We start from the raw sequence: 18,699 nt of genomic DNA on the forward strand, positions 1-18,699 counted from the left end.
CACGGCGGTCACAGGATCTGCAACCAGCGACACGGACTCATCCTCCGATGGAAGCTGCCTTGTGGTGGCGGCAAAATCTGTGCCCCCCACTTCTACAGGTACAGCCGCCACCCCCCCTACCAGCACTGCCCTCCCAGCAGCCCCTCAGCCTTTGCCCCGTGCCCGCTCACCCAGGAGGGTGGGCATCACCTTCGCCCCAGGCACCTCAGCCCCTGCCACCTCTGCTGCCCTCAGCGAGGATGCCATTGACCTCCTCAGGTCCCTCACTGTTGGGCAGTCTACCATTTTGAATGCCATCCAGGGTGTAGAAAGGGAATTGCAACACAAATACATTCCTGGAAGGCATTCATTCTGGTCAGGCTGTCCTTCATCGAACCCTGCAAACTCTGGCCTCAGCACTGATGGCAGCTATAGTCCCTGTGTCTAGCCTCCCCCCTCCAACTTCCTCCACCCAGACCCAATCCCCTGTACCCCAACCTAGCCCAAGCACACCATCAGACCAGCCTGCACACACCTCACCACACAAGGTAAGCTCAGGCAAACATAGGCACCACACATCCCACAGGCACTCACGCAAGCATCACACACATACAGACACACCAACATCCACTGCCTCCACTGGATCCCCCTCCTCGTCTCCCTCCTCCCTCACAGTCTCGTCTACACTCACACCTTCATGCACTACCACTACAGCCACTTTTTTTTGGGTTGTTATACTAGATATCTATGAATGAATTTCTGCTCTCTTTTTATCAATCTTATCTACTCATCACTCTTATGTCATGTCTCTATCAAACTATCCTCCATTCTCACTCGGACTCATCCCAAATCCCTTCGACCACTTTCATCTCCTAAATATCTCTGCCTAAGCTCTTCCCTCCACCTCCACATCTAACTCACCAAACCTCACTCTACCTCTGTGACCTCCCACACAACCCTACTAAATTTTCCTGCATTCATCTCACCCTGCTACTATGCTCTCCCTAACCCTTCCACATCCTCTTTCCCCTCCGCTCCCCTTTTATTCATCTCAAGCCTTTGGATTGAGTAAATGAAGGATAAACTCCCAATTAACACTTCTGGATTTCTTTCCTCCTCCACCCCTCCATTACTCCAGTCAATCTAACTAACAAACTCTCATATCCGCAACTCAAATTAACTCATAATAATACTAAAACTGTACTCCTTATTAAATTATACTAATCCATCACTAATTCTTGTTGGGTACCGGAGTAGCGTGCTACTCATCGAAAAGCGCTTCGACGCCTCGTCAGGGGTAGTAAGCGCTATATAAATACGATTACAATTACAATTTACAATTACGTCCCGTACCAGCACACCCACCACCACACCCCGCTCACATGCAGTCACCACCCCCACTACCATTTCCACATCCCCTGTGTGCTCTCCCAGTGTGTCTGTGACACCCCCTCTACACAAACGCAGGCACACACCCACCCAACAGCCATCCACCTCATGACAGCCTCCACCCCATGCACCTGCACCCAAATCAACAAAAGTTACACCTCCTACAACCACCACCTCTTCCTCCACTCCTAAACCCCCTCAAGCTACCCGTCCCAGTGTGTCCAAACAATTTTTCCTGCCCCCCCCTTAACCTATTTCCCACCCCCCCCCCTCCAACTCATAGGTCCCGTACTAGCACCTCAGCCAAGAAATCTCCAGGACCAGTGGTGCCTGTTGTAACAGGTATGTGGAGTGCACCGGCCACCAGGCCAGCCAGTGTGGCACGGAGCCAGAGCACAGCCAGTCCCCCCCCGTGAAGCACCAGAAGTTGGACAGTGCCCGGCGGGAGAGGGGGAAGACTACAGCCAGCAAAGCCACTCACAAGGGGCCCGGGGGGAGTGTTGACTCAGATGTGACTCCTCCCAAGGTGGGGAAGGGCCAGAAGAAATCTCCCAAGTCTGGGAGCAGCAGCACTGCGGAGAAGACCGCCATCATCCCTGCTGCCCAGGAGGCCGCCCCATCGTCACTGGCCAGGAGGCCACCGCCAGAGTCACTGCCCAGGAGGCCAGCCACATCGTCACTGGCCACGAGGATACCGCCAGCCACAGCCCAGCTGGCCAGGAGGGCCCCGCAAGCCACAGCCCAGCTGACCCATGAAGGACTGCCAGCCACAGCCCTGCTGGGCAATGAAGGACCGCCCTGGCAAGCACCACTGAACAGGCCAAGGATGGCTGCTGAACAGGCCAAGGACGGCTGAACAGGCCAAGGATGGCTGAACAGGCCAAGGACCGCCATGGAATGCACTGCTAGCCCACTTGCGGCAGGGGCAGTGACGCAACTGGGACCGTCACGGGGTGTGTGCTGCACTCTGGGCACCAGTCCCCCTCCAGAACCAGTGGAGAACAACATCCACTCCGTCTGCCCTTGGCAGGATGCAGCACTCTAAGCACAAAGCCCCCTCCATAACCAGTGGAGAAAGGCATCCACTCCATCTGTCCTGCACAGGGTGAAGCACTCTGGGCACCAGTCCCCCTCCAGAACCAGTGGAGAACAGCATCCACTCTGTCTGTCCTTGGCAGGATGAAGCACTGTGGGCACAAAGCCCCCTCCAGAACCAGTGGAGAAAGGCATCCACTACCTCTGTCCTTGGCAGGAAGAAGCACTGTGGGCACAAAGCCCCCTCCAGAACCAGTGGAGAACAGCATCCACTCCATCTGTCCTTGGCAGGATGCAGCACTCTGGGCACAAAGCCCCCTCCAGAACCAGTGGAGACTGTTATCCACTTGAGAGACTGTGGCTTTGCACTTCCCAGGATGGTCCAGTGGGCAAGCCACCCACTGTAGAGACTTGAGAGACTGTAGCGTTGCACTCCCCAGGATGGTACAGTGGGCAACCCACCCACTAGAGAGACTTGAGAGACTGTGGCTTTGCACTCCCCAGAATGGTACAGTGGATAAACCACGCACCGTAGAGACTTGAGAGACTGTGGCTTTGCACTCCCCAGGATACATCAATGGGCATGGAGCCCCCTCGTGGATCTGGTGCCATGCACTCATCCGGCTGAGGTGCCCCCCACTTCCCTTCCCCCTGAGGTGCCTGTTGTATTTCGATCTGATGCCCCTGCAGTGTTCTCTCCGTTTTGATCGGGTATCTTGTGTGGGCCTCGCCCATGCATTTTGGGCCCAGAGGTCGTGCAATACCTGCACTACTAATTGTGGTGTATATTGTGTGTGTGTATATATATATCTATATATCTGTATATATTTGATTACTGTATTTTGATGTATTACAATGGTTCAACTCATTTCCTTTTGTCTTTGCATCCTTCCGGGAGGGAGGGGGGGTTGTGGGGTGTTACTGTAATGTATATATATGCATTGGTGTGTGTGTTGTAGTGGGTGAGGGTTGGGATGTTGGTTGCGTGTGTCCCTGTGTTTTTGCCTCCCTCCTCCCCTACGTCGTAGGTGCAGTACTCACCGTGGTCTTCGCCGCAGGCGTTGACGATCCTCGTATAGGAGCAGGAAGACTATCGCAGGGAGAATATGGAGTTCCGGCTCCATGGTGCCCTCCTTCCTCGTGGAGTGTGTAGAGGAGAGCGTTTTCCCTTCGAAATTCCTGTTTCTGCCGTGTTTTTATCTGCGGTGAATCCGCCCCGGAAAAGGTGGCGGATTGGTAGGTTGTGATAGTGTGGGCGTTACATTGTCTCCCGCCTGTCTGTTGGCGGTGACCGCCGCGCTGTTTGTCTGTACCGCCGTGGCAGTCTGAGTGTTAAAGTGGCTGTCTTTGTTGGCGGTTTCCGCCACGGTTATAATTACAATTTTTTTACCGCCGGCCTGTTGGCGGTCTTACTGCCGCTTTAACACCGTCCTCCAGGGTTGTATTGACCACCAAAGTGTCCATGACCCCACCCCACCCTGCTTGTTGCATTACCACATGGCAGTGGTGCGGTCTGAACACCTGCACTAACATCTCCTTGACAGAGGGAAGAAATAATTTCAATGCTAGCCGGAGTGCATGGCGCTCCAGCAAGTTGATGTGGAGTCTGGATTCTGCCAGAGACCACAGTCCTCTGATCTCCAACTCTCACAGATGGTTGCCCCTTCCCAGGAGTGAGGCATCTGTTACTACTGTGAGATCTAGTTGAAGGGAGCGAGAGAAATCTGCCTCTGACTTAATCACGGTTTGTTAGCCAACACTGCAGGTCTTTTGCAGTTCCCTCCGAGATCTGGACCATGTTGGACCGATTCCCCCGATGCTGTACCCACTGGAACTTCATGTCCCACTGCAGAGCCAGCATATGCTTTCTGGCATCTGTCACTAGCAGGATGCATGAGGCCCAACAGCCAGAGTCATTCTCACCAAAATCCAGGATAGTGAAACACTGGTATCATATCCTCTTGAGCAGCAAGTCCAGGATATTCAGGCTAAGTCCAAAACCGCACTGTGTCCAGAACAGCTCCGATGAAAGGAAGCATCTGAGAGGGAGTCATGTGTGCCTTTGGCATGTTTATAGTGAACACCAGCGAATGGAGGAGATCTGCCTTAGTCTGAAGGTGAAAGACAGCAGCATGGGGCAAACCCACCTTCAACAGCCAGTTGTCAAGGTAGAGGAAGATTGAAACACCTCACCTGCGCAGATGAGCTGCAACCACCGCCATCATCTTGGAGGGGCGCTGGTAAGGCCAACATGGAGCATGGTGAACTGAAAGCACTCGTGGACTACCTGAACCACAGGTAACGTCTGTGAGCAGGCAAGATGGGGATGTGAAAATACGCATCCTGCACGTCCAACACTACCAACCGGTCTCCTTCGTCTAGGGCAGGCAAGACCTGAGACCAAGTGATCATCATGGAACTACTACTTTTTGAGGAAGAGATTGACAGTTCAGAGGTCTAGAATAGGGGGAAGATCCTTGTTCTGCGTGGGAATCAGAAAGTAGTGGGAATAATAACCACTGCCTACTTCTAATACTGGAACCCTCTCCATAGCTCCCTTGGCCAAGAGTTATAACTTTCTCTCTGACCAAAGACAGATGATCCTCCAAAAGCCGTTTGTGTTGGCGGTATTGGGGGAGGGAAAGACTGGAAAGGGAGGCAGTAGCCGAGGCTGAAGGATACGCAAGACCCATTTGTCCAATGTAATGGACTGACAGTGGAGGAAATGATGTTGGATTCTCTCTATAACTGGACACCCATGGTCTTCAAGAACCAAAGCAGGAGGGCTTAGCGGCTGCAGCTGCCGGAGGGTTGGTGGTGACGACTTCTGGCTGCCAGATCCACGGAGTCTGAATGCTCCATGTCCATGTCCTCGCACAGCTTGGGAAGCTTGTGCAGAATGGTGGCTGACAGAAAGTTGGTGCGGTGGCACACCCCTCCTGAAGCCACAAATGGGGCGAAAGGCAGACTAGGGATGAGGCGTCCCCGAGAGGCCCAAGGACTTGGCCGCAGCCTGCAAGTAATTGAAGTGCCCCAGCACAGAGTCTATCTTTTCTCCAAAGAGAGGAGTCCTGTCTATAGGCATATCAATGAAGTTTGCCTGGACATCACCCCAAAAAGCCAGATAATCTCAGCCAGGCATGGCTCCTCAAGGCCACTGCCGAGTAGCCACTTTGCCCAGCGAGTCAGTTTAATACAAATTACAGTTAATTGTGAATTTCACTGCATCTCTTCTGTCTTTCACTGCTTCGGATAGGATGGCCTGGGCCTCCTTTGGGAGCTGTTGCAGCACTTGCACAACCATATCCCACAAAGTATGGGAATAGTGGCTTAACAGGCATGCAGTGTTCACTGACCGCAAGGCTAGGCTGGTGGAAGAAAACATTTTCTTGCCTAAGCCATCCAGCCTCTTGGATTCCCTGTCCTAGGGAGTGGCAGGGAACGTGCCATGGGAAGTTGAGGCTTGGAATAGCAAGCTCTCAGGGGTTAGGGGTTGGTTGTTTGGTAAGAAAGCTAGGATCACCCGGGTCAGGGAGGCGGCAAACAACTGTCCTGTTCACAGCAGGACTTGAGTCAGGGCTTCATTAAAGGTCAATAGGGGTTCGGATGGGGAAGGCCCAGGCTGAAGCACTTCCGTCAAGGTTAGTCTTGACTGCCACAGAGGGAAGTTCAAAGTCAAGGACCTCTGCTGCCCTCTTCACCATCACTGCATAAAACACTCCCTCCTCCATAGCCAAGGTAGGTGGAGAGAGCAAGCCAGTATCTGGACAGGTTTCCAGTCCACTAGTATCCCTAGTTCCTCATACCAGACCAATTAAATTGGGTTCTCCAACTGGTATTCTAAAGGAAGAGAACTTGGGGCTCCTGGAGAGGCGCACTTCCTTCTTGATCGGGACTGAGACCTCCTAGGATTAGCACAAACTGGCAGTGACTGCCAGGTTGCAAGCAGCTTTATAGATCACTCCCTCAAAGCGCAGCAGTCCAAGCAAAGCACACCAACTGCGGATCCATTACCAATATGGTGCAGTGGCAGGCGCCACACGGCTTGAAACCTGCCTTACTAGTAGACATCCTTCCACACACTTGGAAATATAGTGGACAAAAAGTTGAAAAAAAACTTGTCAAAAAAAGACTGATGGTGTAGCTCTCTCTGGATCAGCGCTTACTGGCATGGAAAGTAAAGACCTGAAGTTGCACGCCTGAGTAGTGTCTATGCAGGTGACCGTGATGTAAATTCTGGCGCCAATGACGCCAAGCTGAACCACACGAAGCCACCCGATGGCACACAAAGGTACTGCTCACGCAAATGTTTCGGGATGCAGTCGGACGCCTGGGAAATTCAAAGGGAAGGAATCCGCAGCTAAAAGCCTCTATCAGATATACTTGTTTCCACCACACTTCAGAATTACCAAAAAAGGTGCTTCATTTGAGCTTTCCATATTCTGAAATATCTGTACAGTTCATTGACATTTACATTTTGTTTTGTTCTAGAAAGAAACTACAACCGTGTACAGCATACCACCAGGAAGCCAGCACAATTGTCACATAAATCCGCTTTTTAAAGTCAGGGAAAGAAAAGTAAACCTAAAGTTCCCTGGAAGAAAGAACCTGACATTTGACCTCTGACTTCGAAAGCACAGCAAATGTGACAGGATAAGAACAAGATTTAAGGGCCCGTTTACAGAAATTCAGTACTGGTGGAAGAATACAGTAAGGTACAAACTCAAGCTGGACAGCCTAAAACAGAAAGAAAAAACTGCATATAGAAAGCAAGCAAATCTGACTTACATACCACAATGCCAATGCTAAGCAATGGACTGAATACATTCCCAGGGGAGCTTTGCCCAATGTCCCCAAGATGACGTTAGAAAACAAGACAGCTACATTGTCTGGTAGGCTTGGACCTAAAAAGCACTCTTTCATCCTGAACACAACTTTATTTTATTTTCCTGAGCTCTCGTACAGGACCCGAAAAAGGAGATAAAACCCACAGAGAACCTCAGTGTAGGCCTTTCACTGGTTGAGACTCACACAGAAGTACCGTTGATACAACGAAAGTGAAAAAAATAAAGCAATTGATAACACACATTACTGATTAACATTTAATCCAACTATTCAAATCTAGCTACAAAATGTAAAAGGGAAATTAACATTATACATAACTTTGGTGGTTAGATATTATTTTACTCATCACAACAAAAACCTCAAAATTTACGGAGGAAAAACTAAAGCTTAAAGTGATGCTACAGTTAGGGATACAAAATACACTATAGCTTATGTTAAAAAATAAAAAATAAAAAAAAGGGGAACAAAAGTTAAGAGGATGTTATAGTTAGGTGACGACAGTCATAACGTGTAGTTTTACACTTGCACAACCACTGAAATTCTCAAGTTATAATTCAGCGAGCTGACTAACTTGCGCCCCTGTCATGCACTGCTTATGACCTCACATATTACATCACTCATGATACATTCTGACATAATTTATGACGTCACTGATGACAGCTCAATTCACATTAATGACGTCCCAGATGGCATCCCCCCATTGCCGTTTAATTTTTCTCTACAAACCAGTACAGCTTTGAAAAATGCAAATAAGTACTAAAAGGTGCAGATGCACATGAACCATAAATTAAATGGAGAAGTACCTCTTCACACAAGCCCCATTCTGCACACACTTTACCGAATGCATACCCCTACACAGAGACCAGTCTCTACAGACACCCAAGCCCCTACTACGCATAGCCTTCACCATGAGCACATCTCTTTTCGGAGAGGCCACCTCCTCTATACACGAAAGAACCATTAGGTGTCCAGTCAGTACTACAAAGAGCCTTTACTAAATACACAACTTTTCAAAGAGAAGGCAATCCTGCCAAACACAAGTCTCATTACATGGACAAGCCCCTACTTCATACAGCCTTCACCCTGTGCACAACTCTTTACAGACAGCACACTTTCTTTGCACAACCAAGCCAGATTAGCAGCCAGGATTTACAACGTCCACTCCCTCAAGACACTGACGCTCTTGGGGTTTCTTTAATGTGTACCTTGAAGGGGAAAACTGATGAAGAGCAAAAAGAAATGCACCCCAACTAGCCAGTAAGAAATCATCTCTACAAGGATTTTTTCCACAAACTCAGACAGGATGTAAAATACAGGCATTGAGAGTTGATTTCCGTGGCAAATAGATCTGTCAAGAATGTACCCATCATAGTGCCTAGGAACCAGGTTTCAGAAGGGCTTAAAGTACCCTGTCATGCTTTCTTTTACTACTCAATATTTTTTTTTACTTGCATAGTCCCCATATTATGATTTATATGTCACTTTTCTTCTTGGAAAGGCCCAGGCCTTGAAGATGGTTAACAGAACATCCTGATTAATTTACACCCCCAGACACGTGGAGCATCTTGCAGTCTGCCAAAACAATCTTATCTTCGTCAAGATAGAATACTAATGGGGAAACGCTAGTTCAAGTAAAACAATGCAGTGATGTGGTCTGTGAAGACCCAGCTACTTTCCCAAGGTGGGTGAGTATTTAAACCTAGAAATAGGGAATGAAGCTCCTGTTGGCTGATGTGCGAATCTCTGTAATGGGCCTTTCAAAGGTTATAGGTCCACACGTACCACAGTGGTCTCCCAAGCCATAAAGAGAAGAGCCCATGGTCAGGTCAAAGAGTCCACTTTAGCAGATCCAAGTACAGAGTCCACCAATAAAGAGACAAAGTTCTGGACCACATGATTGGATGAAGCTACTAATAAAGAGAGCTTCTGAAAGAACCATGCAGAATTCCCATGGTTGATGGATAACATGCTTCACTACCTTGCTGCTTTAAAGAGCAAAGGCCCTTTTCCTTACCCAAAACTAGTTGCATCACCCAAACAAAAACTGCTTCCCCTCCCCACCCCCATATTTCTTCCAGATTTTGCAGAGAGATCATCTGAAATCCTGAAAGACGAGAAGGGGCACTGGAGGAGGCCAAAATATTTTGCCACTTAAATTCAAATGATCTGGTCAAAGGCATTATCAACCTGTTGGGAGGGGGATGAACCAAGAAGCCTCATCATTCCCAGGATGCTCTAGGCCAGTTCAGTTGAATTCCAAGGCAGAAACTTTGGTGGTGCCAGTTTAGCCAATGATGAACAGACCGTCTAGTACCACAGGAACCAAAGTGTTGTAACTTAGCACTTATCCCCTAACACACACTCCTTACAAAGACAGAGGTACTTGAATACATGCACCTATCTCTAATACATGGTCTTATCAGAAGGAGGTAAAATGTCCTCAAAATAGCATTCTTATAGGTAGGAAAGTGTTGCAGACTCCGATAGTACATTTGGAACAGAATCCTCCTTACCCAAATGTAACAGCTTCTGTCTTGCAATAATGTCCAGAGTCAACTTTGGTACAAACCCCTCGCTGGACATCAACAAGAGAAAATTTAGAAAGCAATCTTGGAAGAATTCCAGCACAGAGAACAAGAGGACTCAGCAGGCATCAGTTCCAAAGACTAGAAATGTAGGCCTTGGCAAGGTAAGCCACTGTTAATTGCTTTAAGTCTGCTATAAAAAAAAAAGTTAGGCACCGCAATCTGAGGCAAATGTCTTATAACATTTCTACAACCACCCATCACCCTGCTGGGCCAGAAGAATTTAGTCCGTCAGAGGCTGACCACCAATAGGTATGCGAAGTAGGACTCTTATAGTACTACTTTACATACTCTTAAAAACCTTTGTAATTGGTCCTAAAGGATCTAAAATGGGACTATTCAGAGAATGTTCAAACACTATTTGCACAAATAGAAAAGACTCTGCCCTCTTGGCACTTTTACTAAGAGGAGGATCTTTCTGGTAGATTCACAATGTCATTTATAATTATATCGAAAAGTACTTCTGCAGAGCTACTTCACATATTCAAATGCCTTTCTAAACTAGTGCAACAATTTTTATCACAGCTAATTTTTTGTACTGGAACACACCTTGTTTATCTAAAGAATGTAGGGGTGGATATATTAAGAGAAAGGTTGCAGAAAATAGTATTTGCACATCACATTTTGCAAACAGTCTGATGTTACAATGCACCCGGTTTGGTTGTGCCCGTAAAGAGCCGCAAGTCCAGGACAAAAAAAGACAAGAAATTTAATCCATGCAGCTATAATCATAGCACCACAACTATACAGCAGCCAGGGGGGCTCACCGACTGCCAACTCCTAGACCGCAGTGACATAATGCAATTCCATATTTGATAGAGGGGCATCCATGGGAGAAAGACCTTGCATGGATGATTGAAGTGTTGTGTAGCCATTTTAGTTATAGTTTCATACACTTTATTTTAGCGAACTAGGCCTCCCGCTGTGAACTTTAACCTAGATATATTTTATTCAGCTTCATTTATTTATTTATTATGTTAACAATAGCCACATTTGCGGTCTTGTTTTATTTTCTCTATCTAGCTGTTCTTTGCCTAGGCCAGCACTGCGTTCTTAAACCAGACATTTCTTTCACTGTGCTTTTCTCAAGGCTGCAGTAAAATAGGTTGCCGTCAAACGTGGTAACGCTTTGACTCTAGTGTTCATAGAAACATACACACTCTTACGTAGGGATCCTTTCTTGGAACATCAGCTGTTTTATTATAAAAACACTACTTTGACCTATGTACGTTGGAGGGAGATTCCAGCCAGATGACCACGACTGAATGCTTCGCTGCAGCGGCTTGTGTAGACTACAGGCCTCTTGCTCAGGTATGAGGGATGTCTTCCCAGGGGAACCTGAAGGGCAGAATTAAAGCTTAACATGCTGTGCTCTGACATAGCCTAGGTAGGAATTATTTTAACGACTCGTGACAATATGGTAGAGTAATTTAATGCTTTACTCTCCTTGTCACAATTGTAATCCTGTCATGCTTCATTGTCCTAGTTATTGCAGTACATGCTTTATTACCTAAGATGCCGTTATTTCAATAAAGCCTTATTGAACTCTGTTCTGCCTTTGATTATCCTTGTATATGTGAGACCAATGTAACTGAGAGAAACGGACGAGAACCGAGTGACCACGATTTCCCTGAGGAGTCCACTGTGTCATGCGCTCGGTTGCCCAATAATCCCTGCTATAGGGTGGAGATGAGACACTGCTAGTTAGCCGGAACAAAACCCGGATTAGACAGACAGGTGTCCCCTGTGGTGGGCTCAGATTCGGTCCCCCACAGTGCAAGTGATTCTGATGCCTAAATCCACTAGTCTGATTACGATAATGAGAGTCTACACAATAGAAGAATTAATCATCCCACAACAGACCTACATACTAATAATGATTAGGCGGGTAACAAACCTGAACGCAGCGACTGGCTCCAAACACAGAAGTAGTGGCCTTAAAAGGAAACCATTTTTTTTCCTTTAACTACCGACTAGTCCTCTTGAGGTCACCAGTTGTCACTGAATACCATTTACAAAGGGAAAGAGTAACAAGAGTACACCTACAAACTACTGCTTCACAAATCACTTACCATGTCCTTTGAGGTGTTGGTAACTAAGGAATGGTTTGCAATTGTGGTCGCAAAACACTGATAAAATGATACCCACCAGATCAAGAACAGCGCCAACCAAACCAGGTAACTCTTCATCCTCGTCAGAGTTTGCCTGACCATTAGTCATCAAAAATTCCATCCCACCTCACAAGAACTCCTCACTGCCCTCGCCAACCACTTCCACCACAAGCTAGAAACCATTTACAGTAACTTTGATTCAACCCTCAGAACTCCCCAGCATCTCATCAACCTCCACTGCCTGGGGCCAACTTAGCATGCCAAACACGATCACACTCATGAGCTCCCCACACTCGGGAGCACCCACAGGATCTTCAACCTCAGAAGAAACCAGATCAGCCGTCAGCTCATCACCATCCTCAATGCCTCATTTCCCATGGCCACTTTTCCAGAAGCCTGGAAACACGCAGAGATCAGACCTCTCCTCAAGAAGCCCTCTGCAGACCCCAGTGATCTCCAGAACTAACGCCAGATCACTCTTCTCCAGTTCCCCGCCAAAGTCCTGGAGAAGGTCATCATCCTCCAACTCACAGAATACCTGGGGAGAAACAATCTGCTAGACTCCCACCCAATCAGGCTTCGAAGCCAATCACAGCATCAAGAATACATCCGCCTGGATGAAGGACAACTGCCTGAAACTCAACATGGACAAAACTAAGGTTCTGATCTTCGGCAGACACTCAAACCTCTGGAACGACTTCTAGTGGCCAGCAGAGCTCAGACTCACCCCCACACCGAAATCGTGCCTGAGAACTCTCCAAACGCCAAGTCGACGACGTTTCCTCAGCCTGCTTCCACCTGCTTGCAAGATCTTTAAGTGGCTCCCCATCAGCATGATAAAGACAGTACTGCAGGCACTCATCACCAGCCAACTGGACTATGGAAATACACTCTACGCAGGCACCACACCCGAAGTCATGCAAAGCCTCCAGACGATCCAGAACGCACCTGCAAGGCCTATTCTCAACCTGCCCAAGAGAACCCACATCGCCCAGCACCTGAAAGACCTCCATTGGCTCCCGATCCAGAAAAGGTGCCACTTCAAGCTCCTGACCCATGCCCACAAATCCTTCCATAACCCAGGGCTCGCCTACCTGAATCACCGTCTTCACCTCCACCAACCAACCAGGAACCTCTGCTCAGTACACATCGCCCTGCAGTGGACGCTCCTTCTCTCACCTCACTGTCAAAGCCTGGAATGACCTGCCCCTCCACCTCCGCTGATCTACTTCAGAAAGGGACTAAAAACCTGTTTTTTTAAATAAACTTCTAAAGCAAGCACCTTGAGTGACAAGCCGCGCTATACAAATAACACCTGATTGATAATTAGGAAGGGAAACTGCTTTCAACACACTTCCTAATTGTGAATCAGTTAGGAGTCAGTGAGCCTATTTTGCAGCTGCAAAAACTTTTCCAACTTGAACAATTGAGTTTAATACATACCTAAAAGCTATGTTGCATTCACCAACTATGGTTTTATGAATCACAAGGTTTGCGATCGGAAGATAGTTTTGTACATTCAGTCTAATGACAGACATTTCGGCCAAAGCCCTTTATTTGAAAATGTTTCATCATGTTACTGATGCATTTAAAAACTACATGTCCTTAAAATCACACAGTCCCTGCTGCTGACACAAACCCAGATGCACTGTCCAGGTGACACAGTAGGAGGTGATTGTCACCCTATAGACACTGTCACTGCACACAATGCAAGAGGAACACTGCCTGTTCCACTGCACAAACTATGCTATACAATACAGTTCAGTAACCATGCGAACACTGCCAAGGTGGCACTGAAAGTACTGCTTAGCAACAGGACAGAAAACGGACTGGAGGCACTGCCAGAGGAATGTTGCCAAAGTGACACTGCAGACACTACTCAAGAAATGCTGCACACACTATATGGATTTAATTGCACACACTGGCTTGTAATATTGCAAACATCGTCCAGCGGAGCTGCAGGCCCTGCCTTATATGCAAAAAACAGAAGATGGACGGAATGCAGAACAAATCAAACATTCACCCCCAGTCACAGATTTGGGTTTAATCCATCAGTTATTTTGCTTGCCATGCCATTCCAGCTCAGACTCAGCCATATGCAAATCAGTCTTGACTCTGTGCCCCATGGGAACAGTCCAGCCCAAACTGCCAGGCCAGGTCTTCCCTGGACCAGAAACAAGCATCCTGGGACCGGTTTCAGGGTATCACCCTTCATCAGCCAGGCTAGCTTGAATCTGGTAGCATAGCAAGCACGTGACCCACGTCTGGGCATGCTTGTTTCCTGTCCAAGGAGGACCTGGCCTAGCAGTTTGGGCTGGACTGTTCCCATGGGGAACAGGGTCAAGACTGATTTGCATATGGCTGGGTCCAAGCTGGGGTGACGTGGCAAGCAAAATAACAGTGGATTAAACCCAGATCTGTGACTGGGGGGTGAGTGTCCATCATTTTATTTTGTTTTGTGATGTGGCCCTGCCTTATAGACACTACTGATATGGCACAGGTGACAGTACAGGTGCTGCGTTCGAACACTGCAGATACTGCTTGTGGAACAAGGGGCACAGTCACAGTGATATTGAGCACAAAGCAAGAGCAACACTATAGATACTGTTGTGCGACAGTGACCAGGATTTCTTCCTCACTGAACACTCTTCAACCCCTTCTGTTGAAGTCTGTTTGGTTGATAACCACCAAGAAAGAATTTGTGTTAAACTCCAGGGACCTATAGTAACAGCTTTAAGTACTGCATCCTGTCACAGAAAAATTCTGACTGTGGGGGTGGCTAGTAACAACCAAGGAAAATCAGCCAGCTATCTAAAGGATTTGTTTCTGACTCAAGGGACCACTAGTAGTAGATTAATGTACTGCAGCTTGCGTAAGCATGTGACTACTGCAGCTCTTCAAAACTAGGGGAGGGTTATATTAAGGTGACATTTATGGGATCAAGGTTTGTATTTCCTATATATCTAAAACCAGTGACTTTAAAATACAAAAAAACACTAATTACAGTGGAAATGAGGGTGTAATAACAATTTACCAAAGCCGAATCTGGCTTGCATTCTTACAATCTACATTTACTGGCTTTGGCAGTACTCGCTTAAAAAAGCGGCACTACACATTACAATAGCATTGGGCACTATGACTTGGAATAGACAAAAATAACGGGAGCACATGTTTGATGTGTATGTGTATATATATGGCATTTCCATAGCACAAGCCAAGCCAAAAGGCGGAGAAGCACTTTACATGGTCAAAGACAAGTATAGAGTCAACGACTATTATGAGAAGAAGCTGGATCATGGACAATTGATGCTTTGTGATGTAGTGTCCTTTAAAGAGACGAGCCCCGATGGATACGGGATGGTTTTCCAGATCTTAGGTACATAGATGGAAAAGGCCTGCTGTCCTGTTTTTTTTTTTTTTGTTTTTTTTTAGTCTGTTGTCTAATGACGCCTTGGTGTGGGTGTACCGAAAACTAGGGACAGTGAGCTAGTCTGCAAGACAAGTGGGGGTGCTGGTGGTTTTAAATGGCTTTGTAAAGTATTCCGCTAATTTTGAAGATGGTGCAAGCCAGCAAGGGGGAGGCTATGGCGTTCTATGAAGAAGAGGGTGATGTAAACCCTCTTCCTTTAGGCCCCGGATGAGGCGCACAGTGGCTGTCCTCGAGGGCTCAGTCTCAGGGGCCATAGATTAAGGCATTACCTATATGTAAACGAAAGGACAAGGGCATTAACAGCAGTTCTGAAGTCACTTTCTGGAAGAAATGGTTTGACTTTCTTTAAAAGAGAAAGCAAGTTACCAGGCCAACTTATATTTTTTTGGGGCAAAGTGTTATAGATGGTGTGATTGGGGTCTGTATGAATCCAAGTGACATGGCATTTGGTGGAAGATGGGGTTCGAAGACCACGGTCAGGTCACTCAGCCAGGTCTGTAGTGTTTGCTTGTTGTTCTCGGCTAATAACAGGAATTCTGTCTTGGTCGAGTTGAGCTTCAGACAGGCACTTGTCATCTAGGTTTATATGTCACACAAGTAATGCTTGAGGTGTTGGATGTCTGAAGCAGAGAAGATTTTTCAAGAAGTGCTGTGTATCACAGACATATTGGTGAATTTAGAAACTATTATCTGTGGGTAGAGCACCAAGTAGGTCCATGTAAAGGTTGAAGATGACAATATGGAACCCTAAGGGGTAATTTGTGATCTGGAGGTGCCCATGTGAACAAACTGGTGTTTGTTGGAAAGGTAGAAGAACCAGCGAAGTACATTGCTGGGGAACCCCATTAATAATTCCAAGGTGTGAAAAAGGATGGGATGGTCAACCAATTGACTTGATGGCATTATCTGCTTTGAACTAAGTAGTAACAAACTCTATCTCACAGTAAGAGGATTTTGTATATTAGATAGAAGCATTAAAACTGACCTCCAGATTTGGTAGTGTTATCGTCACCTGTTCACCTTTACCAACTTCAAGGTCCCCTTCACAAGATGTATCAATAGATGCAGGCTTGAAGTCATCTAATTAAAAGAAAAAAGATAAGTGTGAGATACACTGTTCAAAATGCGCATCAAAGGATTTATACAGCAATGAACGACAAGAAGACGTTGAAAATACATCCTTGAAGAAAGGCTGGCTAGTCTGTACACAACATGAAAAACCTTTAACTGAACACCTCCTTTTTCATTAAAAAAAACATATCTAGTGAGTTAAATATAACATACACAAAATAAACATCAACTCACAATAAACCACATTACCTAACATGACTCAAAAATATCAAAATTATCAAGCCACAGAAAAAGATCACGACAAAAGGGGAATGCGAGAAGAGTGTAGGATTGCAAAAAGATAAACCGTTCGCTAAGGTATGTGACTAAGCCAGACAGGAAACACTACTCTGGTCAGGGCAAGGGGGATACATACTTAACATAAACCCCCCCCCCCGCTCACCTCCTTGTTAATTTGGCACAAGCAAACAGGTTTATCCCAGAGTAATCTACAGGTAGCTAGTGTATCCACCAGAAAAGGCGATACCAAAGGTAAGTAACTTGTTTTTCTGATGGATACAACTACCTGTGGATTCCTCACCTAATGAATAGAGTCCCAAAGCATTACCGCACTCGGTGTGGGGTGCCTAAATGGTCACACCAAGAAATCCTGCAGCACGGACCGTGCAAAATGGCCATTCCTCCTAACCTTTGAGTCTAAGCAATAATGATTTGCAAAAGTGTGGAGGGAAACCCAAGTTGCGGCCTTACAAATATCAGCCACAGGAACACCTCTAGCCAAAGCCGAAGAGGCCGACTTAGCCATGGTGGAATGAGCTCTTATTCCAACAGGAAGAATATTCTTTGCCAAGGAATAACACATTTTTATGCAAAGAATGACCCACCTGGACAGTGTTCTTTTGTGGACAGCCTTGCCTTTCCTCTTCTCCACATAGCCGATGAAGAGCTGATCTTCCACTCAGAACTCTCTCGTTCTCTCAATGTAGAAGCTTAAAGCTCTTTTAGGGTCAAGCCGATGGAGTCTCTCCTCCTCTTGATGGATGGGGAGGAGGGTAGAATGATGAGAGCGTTATAAATTGCTCTAAATGGAAGGGTGTAACAAGCATCAGTAGGAAAGCCGCCCTGGTCCTCAGCACCACCTTGTCCGCATGAAAAGAAGTGAAAGGGGGCTTAACGCTAAGCACTTGAAGTTCACTCACTCGCCTAGCTGATGTGATGGCTATGAGAAAAACTGTTTTTAACACCAAAAACTTTAATGGACATGAAAGTAAAGGTTCAATCGGCGAACCCATCAGGAATGTGAGAACTAAATTCAAATCCCATTGGGGCATAATAAAAGGAGAGGGAGGGAACTTATTAGTAAAACCTTTTAAGAACCTTATAAATACAGGGGATTTAAACAAAGAGGGTTGATCAGGAAGGCCCAGAAAGGCCGACAGTGTCGACAAATAGCCCTTAACAGTCGCAACTGCACAACCCCTCCGGGCCAAGGATAACGCAAACAATAAAATGTCAGACAAATGGGCACTTCAGGGAATAATTTGGTTCTCTCCACACCAAGCCACAAATTTTGCCCATCTGCCAGCATAGATTGATTTGGTGGAGTGTCACCAGGCCGATAAAATAACGTTCATCACTTCTGGCGGGAGAGAAAAGGAACTCAGATTGCCCCGTTCAATCTCCAGGCATGAAGGTGCAGGCTCTGGAGGTGGGGGTGTAGAACCTGCCCCTGTGACTGCGAGAGGAGATGGAGCTGAGGGCACTGTTTGAGTTGGAGGAGGTCTGAGTACCACACCCTTCTTGGCCAATCCGGAGCTATTAAAATGACTTGGGCGTGGGCTTGGCGAATCTTCCTCAGAACCCGAGGAATCAAGGTTATGGGGGAAACACGTAAAGCAACTGGCCGTACCAGGACATCTGAAACGCGTCCCCCAATGCCGCTTGCACCAGATCCTGCAGACTGCAGAACGACGGACAGCGTGCATTCTCCCAAGTGGCAAAGAGGTCTACCTGAGGAAATCCCCATGTCCGGAAGATGTAAAGGAACACGTCCGGATGGAGACACCACTCGTGATCGTCTGAGAAGTGGCGACTGAGACTGTTCACACGTACGTTTAGAACTCCGGCCAAATGCTTTGCTACTACACAAATCTGATGGTCCTGTGCCCAGGACCAGAGCCGCAGAGCCTCTCTGCAAAGAAGTAATGACCCTACCCCCCCCCCGTTTGTTGATGTGCCACATCGCGGTAGTGTT

The 18,699-nt window shown here is 47.0% G+C and overlaps 1 protein-coding gene across 1 annotated transcript in view; it reads right to left on the minus strand.

The window, feature by feature from the left end:
* Positions 1-18,699, minus strand: part of EAF2 (ELL associated factor 2) — a 269,229-nt gene that overhangs the window by 188,428 nt on the left and 62,102 nt on the right. Inside the window, exon 2 of the mRNA XM_069224272.1 lies at positions 16,360-16,454. Coding sequence (XP_069080373.1) covers positions 16,360-16,454 — 95 coding nt within the window. The remainder of the gene's footprint in view (positions 1-16,359; positions 16,455-18,699) is intronic.

The sequence above is a fragment of the Pleurodeles waltl genome, chromosome 3_1 (assembly GCF_031143425.1).
Source record: "Pleurodeles waltl isolate 20211129_DDA chromosome 3_1, aPleWal1.hap1.20221129, whole genome shotgun sequence".
In the NCBI taxonomy this organism is placed as follows: domain Eukaryota; kingdom Metazoa; phylum Chordata; class Amphibia; order Caudata; family Salamandridae; genus Pleurodeles; species Pleurodeles waltl.